Below are 13284 nucleotides of genomic sequence, written 5' to 3'. Positions count from 1 at the left end.
GGACTAAGCCGTGCTTGTCCCTTGCTCAAAGTCTCATTTCTGAGTGTGTGCATATGTATGTGTGTGCATTGTGTGTTGTAAATGTGTGCATGTGTGTGCAGGTGCACTCACCTGAACATGGGAAAGCCGGAGGTTGATGTCAGTTTCCTCAATTGTTCCTCATATCCTGCTGAGACAAGGTCCCTTTACTGAGCTGGTCACTGTTCAGCTAGCCTGGCCAGACGGCCCCAGGATCAGCCTGTCTTGTCCTCCTAGGACTGGGGTTACAGATGGGCATTGATGTACCCAACTTCTATGAGGGTTCTGGGGATTTGAACTCAGGTCCTCATGCTTGAGCAGCAAGCACTTTACCCACTGAGCCATCTCCCCAGCTTCCTCACTTCCCTCCTGATCCCTCGTGAAAGGATAACAGGATGAACTAAGATAACAAGACCCAAGCCTGCATCCCCTACTCCAGAGACCAGGGAGTGTTCACTTTTATCACTTAATTGTCCCTACATGGCAGCAAAGGCTGGGATCAAATTATGACTCATTATGAAACACATCATTCTGCTCTCTAAAAGCAAGACACAGGCTTGCCCAGAGGGGCCAATTTCCTTCTCATTCCTGAGACATGTGTGACAAGAGTTGGGCACCTGCAAAATATCATCTCCACACACATCATCTATCTCACTGTGATTATACCCCAGTGCCAAGGCACTCGGCACACACGCACACACACAAGCATGCACACACGCACACACAAGCACGCACGCACACACGTGCGCCCTGAAAAGATGTTTACATAAGACAATGAATGAGTGAATGGCCTGAGTTGAGGTAGAATCCCCCTCTGGGGATCTCAGGAGTCAGTTGTGTGCATGGTTAAAATTACAGACTCCAGTCAGACGACCCGGCACTGAATCCTGTTCCCCTCTTGTTTACATGGCCTTGGGCGGATGACGAAACTTTCCGTGGCTTTTTTATTCCCTATAATAGAAGAGTAATAAAAATAGCAATGCCATGAGATGCCATGATTAATCGCTCAGCACATGGGAAGTGTTTAGACTCATCCTTACCTTAGCATGTGTCTTTTGTAGGTATTACCTGTCAGCGTCATTATCTTCTTCATCATCGTGATATCAGATACAAGGGAGTCCAGAAGGAAAATGAATGCAAAGTTTCACACAGACACTGACTCCTTTTATTTGATTATTTGATGTTTATCAAACATTATGGTGGAGCTGGTGCTCTCCCAGTTCCTACCGGAGGACGGGAAGACGGAAGCCAAGCTTAAACGTGAAGGCAGATTGAAGGGGGAGAAGTCGTTCCCTCTATTATTGCTACTTCCTGGACTCGAGCCATCAGCCTGCACCCTCATAGCAGACAAAGGCAGATCCATTGTCTCTTGCCCTAGAACTGCAAACAGCACGTGGAGAAAACAGGCTAAGGTACGGCAGCAGAGCCAGGCCGCCGAATGTTTCAGGAGAGAAAAGTATATTCCTCCCTAATTCTAAGCCTGCATTGCACTGTCCAAGATTCTGTCAAGATCTGTGATTGACTTAGAGGCCATCTGGAGTGACCGCAAGAGTAAGAGCAAGAAAAGCAAACATTTTATCTCGAAAATGTCTCGATGTAGGTGAAAGCCTGCTAACCCGTATCCAGGACTTCAGGTCTGAGACTGGGCTAAGAGTACCCCACCAACCCACCTAGAGAGAACGGTGACCGCTCAGCCTCTTCAGAGCAAGCCAAGGCCCTCCAAGTCGCTCCCAGAGGTGGAGCTAATGATGGAGCAGACAGGGGCTCCTTCCGACTGGCTCAGAGGCTCCATGGCAACATCCATGACTCCTTGGAGCCAGGCAGGCAGGTCTTCTTAGAGTGTTGCAGTCTAATCCACAGCCGCTCAGGACCATGCTGGACCCGACGCTGCCAGCCTTTACTCGGTAACGTGGCTTATTTATCACTAAGAAGCTTCTGGCTACATACAGTTCGGGGACAATCTAGTTAGGAGTTGTTTCTAATCCAGTGCCTATCAATCTTACATGACAGGCCTCTGCCAACCCAGACCAGCCATTAGCAAATCTGCTCGCAAAGCCGACGCAGGAAGTTCAAGGGCGGAACCAACCTACTAGAGAACTGTACTCCACCCTTGAACGGTGATAGAGGAGGTAAGAAGGGGGGCCTCAAACGACTCATCACCCCACCATCCCGTCCACACCTCTGCCTCCCGCTAGAAGTCCACCCCAGCCGAACGCATCCCACGGGTCTCGGGCGCCTAGAAACTTGTCCAGGAACTCAATAGCCAGCAAGTCCCAGAATCTTTAATATCCCTAAATCTTGCGAATTTGTTCTATGCCAGGAACCCGCTTCAGGCTCACCGGAGGCCTGTGGAGCCCAGGCCACTGCTGGATAGGAAAGGTAGCACGGGACGGGGGACAAGCTCTGGGGGCGGGCACTGCGGAGGTTCAGGTCTTTTCGCTCTCAGGGGACTCCCGCAGGACGCCAGCCCAAGGTTGGCGGCGCAGCATCGTGCGCACTCACCCGGTTCGGAGGGCAGGGCCATGGGGGTTGGCTGCCGGGCTGGAGCGCAGGTGCCGCGCCAGGCAGGGCGCACAGGGCAGCGGCTGCAGTGCACTGACGCCTGTGCGGACGAGCGCGTGGAGCTGGACCAGACCAGGCCGCGCTTGCAACCCCTGCCTCTCCGGCAGGAGCCCGCAGCTCCCGGGGACCGAGCTGAGTGCTGCGCAGCAGGGCCCGGGTGGTCGGGCTGGGGGGGGCACGAGCGGCCTGCGCAGCGGGATCGCGCACTACCTGGAGGACCCGCAGCTACCCGAGGCGCTGGGCCGCGCTACCAGCAGGAAACCTGAGCACCCGGGCGCGGTGGCCGCCCTGTCCTCGGCCGGAAGCGAGCCCGGCTCCACCCGGGCTCCGCGGGGCCGCGACACAGTCCGGGGTCAGATGCCAGCCGGGATACCCGCTTTGTGCCTCACTACCACCAGCCCAGCTGCACGCAGCACCCCAGGGTGTTTGCAGACCTCCTCCCTTTCCCACTAGGACTTTCCCCCAAACAAGATTCTGGAGGCTCAGTTCCCCGCCAGGACACTTACTCTAGGTAGCTAAACCGATCTTCAAGCATTGGTTTTCTCCAGGTGTCCACCGGGTCCCTTGAATCACCTTCCCGCCCCTCCCAACACACAGGCGTGCGCGTGTACACACACACACACACACATACACACACACACTCCCTTGTTCTCCAGCCTTCTGCGGTCTGGTTTCTATGCCCGCCCCTCAAAGTCCGGAATGACCTCCGAGTTGCCAAGGCCAGCGGGAGCTTTCTGTACAGCCTTGCTCACCTCTTCCCAGCACTGGAGTCCTCTGACCACGCCTTCCTTCCTGGAACAGAACTCCCAAAGTTAGCACCGGGTGCCTGCCGCCCTCGCCCTCGCACAGACACGCTGTGTGAGGCACACTTTCCATAGGCTTGGGCGACCGGTTTCTCAGCTTCCATGGCCTGGTTTTCCATTATGCTGCTCCAGCTCCAGAGAATCTCAGGATGCCAGCTCCCTGGATCATTCCCTCAGCTCTCTCAGAGAATCCGGGCCCATCCCCATGGTTTTAACAGCCTCCTGCCTGCTGAGAGCTGTTAGACTCGGAATCCTCCAGAGCAGCAAGTGCTAGCAGAGCAGAGATCATTTCAGACAGAGGGTCCCAGGCCCAACTCCTAATGGTCTGCCTGTGAGTCTAGTCTTGACATCACCAAGCACCCAGTCTTCAAGCCACGCTGGGGACCCATCCTTGACTTGTCGACTTTAAGTTATTGCCCCTGCTTGCCTTCATTCACTTTACAGCTGTCTCCCTTAGGCACCAAATTTTATTCGTTCTACTTCATAACCTGATGCTTACGATCTACTTATTTTTACATGATACACAGGTGACTGCTAATATACATTACAAAGCACACTAACAAGTGTCAAAAGAGGTGGTAAAGATGAGCCAATAATAAAATAAAATAAGACAGTGTCTCACTCTGTGGCCCTGACTGGCATGGGATTTGCTGTGGAAGGCGTGCCTCTGCCTCCAGAGTGCTGGGATTAAAGGCGCGTGCCACCACACCCAGCAAATCATTTTCTTTTTAATGAATGGTTTGCTGCATCTTTTTCTCTTCACGTTAAAGTTGGCCACAATCCACTTGGTGAGAGCACCGTGGTTAAGCTAATTTATTAACCCTAATCAGAGTTTACTAAACCCTAGTTTAATAGTTGATGAGACTAAAGCATATTCAATTAATAGCAATACTTGGTTCCAATGGCTACTGTTCTGTTTTAGTTTATTTTATGTGCATGAATAACTTGTTCCCATGTATATCTGTGCACCACCCCTGTGCCTGGTGCCTAAGGAGGTCAGACGAGGGCATCGGATCCCCTGGAACCGGAGTTATGGGCGGTTGTGATCCACCAAGTGGGTGTTGGAGATAGTGCTCTTAACTGCTGAGTCCTCTCTCCAACCCCTTGGCTGTTGTTATTTGTTTTCTAACAAAACACATCAAGCAACAATAAACAAAACTCTGTCTTTCCACTTATTAAATCATAATTCTGTTTAAATAACACCTCCCAGTTTGTAAGTGTGAAGTGCCACAGGAAACTGAAATCAATGTTCCCAGTGAGTGTTTACCAACCATTTTTGAAAATAGTTTTAATACATAGGATATTTTCATTGAGATAGTGATTAGAAGATTATAAACACTATGCTGGCCAGATAGTGCAGTCAGTAAACGAACTTCTCAAAAGCATGAGGACCTTAGTTTGGTCACATACTGTGGCCCTGCACCCATGTGTCCCTGCAATCCCAGTAATGGGGAGGCAGAGGCAGCAGGACACTTGGGGCTTACTAGCCCGCCAGTCTAGATAAACCAACAGACTTGAGATTCAGTGATGATTGTGTCTCAGAAAAGCAAGGTGAGGAGCAGTTGAGAAAGACACCAGACAACCACTGGCTTTGGCACATACATGGAGATTGTGACAAAGGGGAAAGGTGACTCATTCATTCTGTCATTAAACTTATTCGGCAGGGGCAGTTCAAATGCCATTTTCATAGTGCATCCTGTAATATGGTTCATTTATTAATATTCCCTTAAAAATACCTCCCTTACCTGAAAGACATTATGGGGTTTTGTTTGTTTTCTTCTGTTTTGTTGTTGTTATGTGTGTGTGTGTGTGTGTGTGTGTGTGCGCGCACCCTCTATATAACACACTTGTTACAGCCATAGTCAGCAGAGGTCAGCAAGATTGGATTTGCCCTTTAAGTTAAAGAGACACATCTCTAAATTGCACAGATATTAAGTTCTTGGCCCTGAGATGGTCAGTGAACTTCTGAGCAATAGGATTTCCTGTGTCCCCCAACATTTTATTTTAAAGCATTGTAAAGCTCCCACTGTGTTTTACGGGTGTTTCTGAACCACATCCCTTCAATTTTATTGAAGTTATCCAGGGAAGAATGGACAGTTGGTTTCACGCTGCAGTCTTCAGGCGGGGTCACCAGTTGTCCATTGTTCTGAATACATCCTTATCCTTATTTTAGTAGATGGGCTTGCCTGAATGTTGTCATCAGGAAGCATGGCATCTTCTGGGCAATCAGAATCTCTCAACAGTTGTGGGCTGCCCCGGAATGGGCCCATCAACAGCAAGAACTGGAAGGAACAGAGGCTCAGGGATCCTTAACTCATGACTTAACTATTCCCTACTGATAGGTTCATGGAATGAGTCATTCCCTTCAGCTGTATGCCCACCAGTGACCCTGCCATGCTCCAGTGGATAGCCCCAGTCCAATGGCCTCACAAACTAAAGGATGAACCTGGGAAAGGGATTGTCAGGGAGAAGGATCGAGAAGGGTGACGGGGATGCGAGGAGTACCCAGAATACACTATATGTCTGAAATCACCAAAGAACTAGCTTGGTTAATAGTGAAGAAGCATGGTGTACTGATTGGTTTTTGTCAACCTGACAGAAACCTAGACGTATCTAGAAAGGGAGGATCTTATTGAGAAAAAAATGCTTCTATAAGATTGGCTGTAGATGAGTCTGTGGGGCATTTTCATGATTAATAACTGATGAAGGAGAGCCTTGCCCACTGTGGGCTGAGCCATCCCTGGGCTGGTCAGCTGAGTGTTATAAGAAAACAGGCTGAGTAAGCCATGAGAGGCGATCCAGTAAGGAGCATTCCTTGTGGCCACTAACATAAGCTCCTGACTCTAAGTTCCTGCCCTGAGTCCCTGTCCTGGCTTCCCTTGACGATGGACTACAGACTGTAAGCCCTTTTTTCCCCAAGTTGCTTTTGAACATGGCGTTTTATCACAGCAATGAAAAGAGGAACCGTAGCTAAGACATATGACAAAGACTAGATAAAATGGTGTAGGAGGTCCTTCTGTTTGTGTGTTGCTTTCATTGGTTGAATAAAGAGACTGCCTTGGCCTTTCGACAGGGCAGAACTTATGTGGGCAGAGTAGACAGAACAGAATTCTGTGAGGAAGAAAGCAGAGACGGAGAGACCCCATGAATCTCCTGCCTGAGACAGACGTAGGTTAGACTCTTGCCGGTAAGCCACAATCATGTGGTGATACACAGATTAATAGAAATGGGTTAATCAAGATGTGAGAGTTAGCCAATAAGAGGATACAGCTAATGGGCCAGGCATTAATTTAATTAATACAATTTCTGTGTGGTTATTTTGGAGGTTAAGCTAGCTGGGTGGCGGGACACAGCCCACTCCTTCTTACTACAATAAAATATGTTAGCAACTTACACCCAAGCTTCTACTCATCCTGCATAACACATCATATTCTAAATTCCTTTCTTTGGCGTTTCCATGATGTTTCTTTCCTGAGTGTGTTTCCATATGGTGCCTGTGGTAATTTGAATGGAATTGGCTCCCATAAATTCATAGGCAGTAGCACTATTGGGAGGTGTGGCCTTGTTGAAGGAAGTGTGTCACTGTGGGGGTGGACTTTGAGGTCTGTCTTGCTTAAGCTTTGCCCAGTGTCTCAGACCATTTCCTGTTGCCTGAAAAATGTAGGACCTTTAGCTACTACTCCAGCACCGTGTCTTCCTGCATGCTGCCATGCTCTCAGCCAAGATGAGGATGGTCTGAACCTCAGAAATTGTAAGGGAGCCACCCCATTAAATGTTTCCCCTTATAAGAGTTGCTATAGTCATGATGTCTCTTCACAGCATTGGGAACCGTAACTATGACAGTGCCTTTATAACTGTCTTCTCTCTGGACCAGTGCAGCGACTTTCGCCATGGCAAACAAAGTGGCAGTTTTCTCCAACAATGTCATCTGACATATTACCTTTTATTCTTAGATAAGAGCCTCAAAGAAGATTGCCACGGCCGAGGATAGGGCTCAGTAGTAGAACATGTGTGTAGTATGTACAAGGCCTGAATTCTGTGGAGCAGAGAGGGAGAAGAAAAAGCAAGGGCATCACCTAGGAACCTATTAACACTGTTGCTGTGAGATAATCCTTTTGTACATTGTGAAAATGTATTGCTGTCCTTGTTAATAAAAAGCTGATTGGCCAATAACTAGGCAGGATTATCAGGGCAGAAAGAACGGCGTGAAGAAGAAGGCTGGAGTCAGAGGAGTCGCCAGCAAGATGAAAAGGAAGCAGGAGATAACATGCTGTGCCGAAAGAAGGTACTGCCACATGGCAGAGGGCAGATAAAAAATATGGGCTAACTTGAGTTGCTAGAGCTGGCTGGAGACAAGTCTAAGCTACTGACCGAGCTTTTATAATGAAGGCTCTGAGTGGTTATTTGGGAAGTGGCTTGTGGAAGAGAGCTGATTACGGTCTGATGGAAACTTCTGCCTACAAATTGGCCCCACATGGGGCATTCTACATCCACATAAAACCCGAGAAAGCTCAAAACAGAGCCAAACACAGCTTCCTAGTATCATGTCTCTCATGCCGGCCACAGTACAGAGACACAGTACAGAGTGCATCTCCTGCAGCTGCCAGCACTCTGTGAGCTAAACTGCATGGCAGATTCCCGCAGTCTCTCACACAGCCTGCAGCACAGAGAGGCACCTCCCAGCTGCTGCCTGTGGGCATCTTGAGCCGCCAGCTCCATCTGTGTGCTGCATGGCAGGTTTGGGGTTCTGCTCATGCAGACAGAAAAGGTTACAGATGCTCAGTGAAGACAGATCCAGATGAAAAAAAAGGACGCTAAATGGATTACAGTGTGTTTATAAATATACATAGGGTTTTGACAGAAAAGAGAAAGGGTAGAGACAGTCATAGATTAAAAAATAGTTTAAAAATAATAAAGTCCTTAAAATAGTTAAAAAGTATAATAAGCCATCAAATATGGAAAATACACAGAGAGTCTGGATTCTGCATGTCATTGTGTTGTCTTTAAATTTTCTGATTGCTAATGAAGGAACAACTGGTAAGACACTTTGGATTATAAGAACTGCTGGATTGAATTTAAAAACATCTTGACTTCAGAGTGGAAGTCAAAAGATATGTTACTTTGGGGAAGAGGTTATGCTTTTATTTCCATAGGAAATAAGGTTCAAGGTTGATATAGAGCGCGTTTGAAACAGGTCTGTCAGATATACCAGGCCTGTGGGCCAAAGTTGGATGTCCCAACATGACAGAAGAACCTACGGTGACTGTTCAGGCAAACAGATGTACTTGTTGTTAGGTAATATTATACCCTCTGGAGTCTTTCAGGGAGTTAAGACTAAATAATTAAACTTATAGTTTTCCTTAGTTATGATAAAAAGTAAATTAGGGCCAGGCGGTGGTGGCGCACGCCTTTAATCCCAGCACTCGGGAGGCAGAGGCAGGCGGATCTCTGTGAGTTCAAGACCAGCCTGGTCTACAAGAGCTAGTTCCAGGACAGGCTCCAAAGCTACAGAGAAACCCTGTCTCGAAAAACCAAAAAAAAAAAAAAAAAAAAAAAAAGTAAATTAGGTATAAAACTTTAGACTCATAAAGGAAAGATAGATAATAGAGTGTTTTCTCTGAATTTGCTAAATACAAATGAACTAGATCTTGTAGCTGGAATTCTTGATAACTGTTTTTGTTATATATATAGTTTTACTATCTTAAAGTTAAAACCTGATTTTTAATTAGACAAAAAGCAGGGAAATATTATGGATTAATCTTTTTGTACATTGTGAAGATGTGTCTTTGCCAAGACTCCTTTGATTGATTTAATAAAAGAGCTGACTAGCCTATAGCTAGGTAGGAGGTATAGGCAGGACAACCAGCGAGAGGACACTGGGAGGAAGGAGGGCAGAGTCTTGGGGGCTTCTAGCAGATATAGAAAAAAGTAAGATGAACACGCTGTGTTGAAAGAAGGTACTGCCACGTGGCAGAGGATACATAAGAAATATGGGTTAATTTAAAACGTAAGAGTTAGCTGGTAACCAGCCTGAGCTATCAGCTGAGTATTTATAATTAATATTAAGCCTCTAAGTGGTTATTTGAAAAGGCTGCTGGGACACAGAGAAACTCTGCCTATACGCTGTCATTTTTCTGACTCTGTATCTGTCTCTGGGCCTTTGCAGGGGTTTTTCCAAACCACTCACCCTTTCGAACAGCTTCAGCAGAGTCAGATTGCATAATCTTTCTATCCAGTCTTGTGGTAGAAGTCGTTTGGAAGACTCTGGCCCCTTCTATATTTGAAAGCAGCTGGACCAGGGGTTCCCAAGCTCACTTCTCTTCCTGCCTATGTATAATGGACACCAGACTGTGGACTGAATAGAAGTGCCTATGCGGATTTGTTTAGTAAATATTGGCATGAGAAATTTCTAAACACACACATATACATATATATACACACATAAAATAATATTTACAAATAGGAATATATACATACATATATATGTATGTATATCTTCCTGTTTTTTCTCTATTTCAGTGGGTGGTTCTGCAGGCCCCGCTTTAAAGACCACTGATTTAAGCCTTCCCTTCCACTGACTTGAGTCAGTGTGAACACTGTGCAGATAGCGTCTGCCACTACAACCACCTCCCTGAGACACCTGTCCCCCTGCCCACCCTAGCAGGGACACACACCAATCTTTTCTTCATGCTTTGGTCTCCAGGGGGAAACACCCCGCCTAGCTGGCTCCTCTCCTCCAATGAACTTAGTGGGTTCTTTTGACATCTTGAAGGACACATGGAGCCAGAGGCGTGGACACCCCAACAGGAGGCGCTTCAGGTACACTGGGGTCTGGGACTTGCTGACGCAGTTTTAAGTATTAAGAGCTACTCACTTCCCACTCAGCTATGAACGTGTACGCATTCAAGATGGATGTAGAACTTTCCAAACACCTAATCTCCCAGCTTCCCTGCGGCTTCCTCTCACAGTCTCCTGTGCTAGAAGCTAAACTTCATGCCCCAACCCAAAAAGAGACTGTAGGGAAAGGGCTCTGCTCCGAAGCATGCTTCAAAGGTACCTGGCCAGCTTCCGGCAGCCCCCAACCCCAGCGGCCTGAGGGCTGCTACTAATTGAATTGGGGGGACTGAAATTATGGTGTATGGTCTGGCAACAGGGAAGAAATGGAGCAGCAGGAATCGCCGGTGGTTGGAAGGAAAGGTGCCCAGGGCAGAGGTGTTGGCTCCCACCATGGAAGGACATCACAGCCCACCCAGATACTGAGGTGTAGCAGGCTGCAAACCTTTGCCCGCACACACTTCAGCTACAGACTGATCCCTTCTTAGGACTTCAACACCACAGGGACAAACCAACCTGAGAGAGCTGGCTTCTCAGCAGCAGAGAGTAGAGCAATCCTTTCACTGTGAAGAGCCGGATCCTGTTTTGTGAGATGGGGTCCAGTCAGAACAATCTAGAGATTAGTGTGAGAAGTTTGGCCCTGATTACAGGGCGCAAGCTCTGGGGATTGTGACAGGGAGAGGAGACCGAGTTCAGAGGCGTCACGAGAAACCAGGACTAGGTCTTTTGAGGGCTGAGATATCTGGGCTTAGGTCCCTCACTTCTCTCTGGATTGTACTGAAGGAGACAGGTGACTGGGGATTTGGGGCATGGCCTGTGTTTCTCCGTGGTCTGAGAGCACAGCAGGTGCTGATGGTTTGGAGAAAGGGATGCCTAACAAGCATGCAGTTTCTTCAATGAGATGAAGTCTAACTAAATTAGGAGTCCCTTTCTCACCCAAGAATGGCCTGTTGTCACTGCATTCTCTCCAAGACTCATCCAAAATCAAGGTAGGTGACACAGGCATGAGGTTCTGGCAGAAGTGCAGTTGGCTTTTCATACCTGGGAACCGCAACCTCGAACATCTCTGCTTGTTTAGCCATTTCTTGGAACTCCCCTGAATCATCAGCCCTCAGTCTCCACTATCTCTTGCCTTGCGGTTTAAAAACTGGGTTTCTGATTCTAATGCGGTTATGGTAATGTTTGGAAATGGAGAGAGAGGTATATAGAATGCAGACAAGACTCTGGGTTTCTGATTCTAATGTGGTTATTGTGATATTTGGAAATAGGGAGAGCGAGGTGTATAGAATGCAGGTCAGGCTAGGGCCTTTGCTTCCTAGAGAGGTACTCACCACATTGTTGCCACTCCACACTACCCCCCACACATGAATGCATCCCTATTAGGTCATACTCCTTCCCAGCATTCCTTCTAACTTTTCCCATCTTGGGCCTTCCTCTCCCCTATACTTGGCTCAGGAGTGACCATCCGACAACCATCCAGCAAACAATTAGGCAAAAGCTGACCAGAAGCCAGACCATGTGTCTGTCTTGTCACACAGTATTTGCATCAGATTTGTGTGGCAGGCTCCAGAAGGCTGGCCTCTGTCAGTTCTTCGCTGTACTGTCCACACTCAATGCCTCCGTAGCACTGTGGCTTCTACCAGGGACATCTGGCAGAGGGCCTGCTTACGTGGTACCAGACAAAAGTCTATGGCTCAAGCTCCTGAACTCCTTTAAGAATGAGGTTACAGTCTCACGGGATACGATACTTCTGGTCAAGGGGGAAATAGTCTGTTTAAGAATTTGATGTGGTTGTGGGTGAGGCAGAAAGGTTTTTAAGAGCCAGAGGTTCAGGTGAAACAGTATCTTCTCTATATGACAGGATCATTGTACTTAGAAACTCACAGCAGGTAGCTGTGTTTGCATGCACACAAACAAGGCAGTCAACACTTGAACATGAAGAAGGGAGGGCCTCATGAGCCCTGACCCCCAATTTAGGAGCCGTTGACACCTGATGGCTGCAGCTGGAAGTCACTTTTCTTTAAGAGTGTGAACCCCAGTTGGTTGGCCATGCTTTAGTGGATGGCCCCACATCCAATGCAAATTGGACTCAACAGTTATCTTAAAAGGAGAAGGGAGTGAGAAGGTGGGGATAGACCTGGAAGGAGTTGGGATGGGGTGGGATGAATGGGCTCAAAATACATTGTATGCATTCATGTATGGAATTCTCAGATAATTAATAAATATGTTACATTAAAAAAACATTTGATATGAGAAGGGCTAGGGAAGACACTCAGTTGTTAGAGCGCTTGTGGGCACAGACAAAGCCCTGAATTTTACCCAGGCTGAATAAGCCCAGCGTGGGGCCACATTCCTTTAGTCTCAGCACCTGAGAGTGGAGGTAAGAGCATCTTAAATTCAAGCTCATCCTCTGCTAACAGGGAGTTCAAAGCAGCCTGGGATGCGAGAGATTCAGTTAGGAAGGAGAAGAAGTCAGGAAAGAAGGGAAAGAGTGAGGGAGGGAAAAAGAGAATAATTTGATGCAGAAAATAAAACAGCAAAATTTGTGTGAAGAAAGCCAGGCACGATGGCCCCAGCCAGTAAACCAAGTGCTGGGAGGATGGGGAGTTCTGGGAAGACTTGGGCTGCAAACCGAGATCCCACCTCTAAAACAAACAAACAAGAAATTATCACAATTACGTAACGGTTACTCAACCAGTACTGAGCTGCGCATGTAAAAAGGTTAAAATTACAAATTTACCTTCGATATGTTTTTCTATAATAAAAAAATTACGAAAGAAAATTAGCCTTATATCCTTTTTATGATTCGTGTGCCTTTTTGTCTACAAAATAATAAAAATCATAAAAATATAAAGGACATAAAAGCCGAAAGCTTAAAAGGGAATTCAGTGCTCTTGAGAATTCCACTACTTCTTTGCATCATTAAAGCATGAAGAGGGCAGGGCAGATGGCTTGTTATCAACCACACAACTTCCCACAACCCTTCAGGGCAAGGACGCAGGGCTGCTCTAGGGAGCAGAGAGGAAAGTGTCACAGTTCAAACAGGCAGGTCAGGGAGCAGGAGGAC

The 13284-nt window shown here is 47.3% G+C and overlaps 1 protein-coding gene across 3 annotated transcripts in view; it reads right to left on the bottom strand.

Moving 5' to 3' along the window:
- Positions 1 to 3495, bottom strand: part of Ampd3 (adenosine monophosphate deaminase 3) — a 51038-nt gene extending 47543 nt beyond the window's left edge. Inside the window, exon 1 of one of the 3 annotated variants that reach the window (XM_075971878.1) lies at positions 3333 to 3495. In XM_075971878.1, the coding sequence (XP_075827993.1) occupies positions 3333 to 3456 (124 nt within the window). In that variant the 5' untranslated portion in view covers positions 3457 to 3495. Of the gene's footprint in view, positions 1 to 2520; positions 2989 to 3086; positions 3277 to 3332 lie in introns of those variants that run through there. The other 2 variants (XM_075971882.1, XM_075971880.1) reach the window with 2 other exon arrangements.
- Positions 3496 to 13284: the final 9789 nt, after the last annotated feature.

Source organism: Microtus pennsylvanicus, chromosome 5, assembly GCF_037038515.1.
Source record: "Microtus pennsylvanicus isolate mMicPen1 chromosome 5, mMicPen1.hap1, whole genome shotgun sequence".
Taxonomy (NCBI): Eukaryota; Metazoa; Chordata; class Mammalia; order Rodentia; family Cricetidae; genus Microtus; species Microtus pennsylvanicus.
The sequence above is the reverse complement of the archived record's forward strand: the minus strand, read 5'-3'. Positions and strand labels throughout refer to the sequence as shown.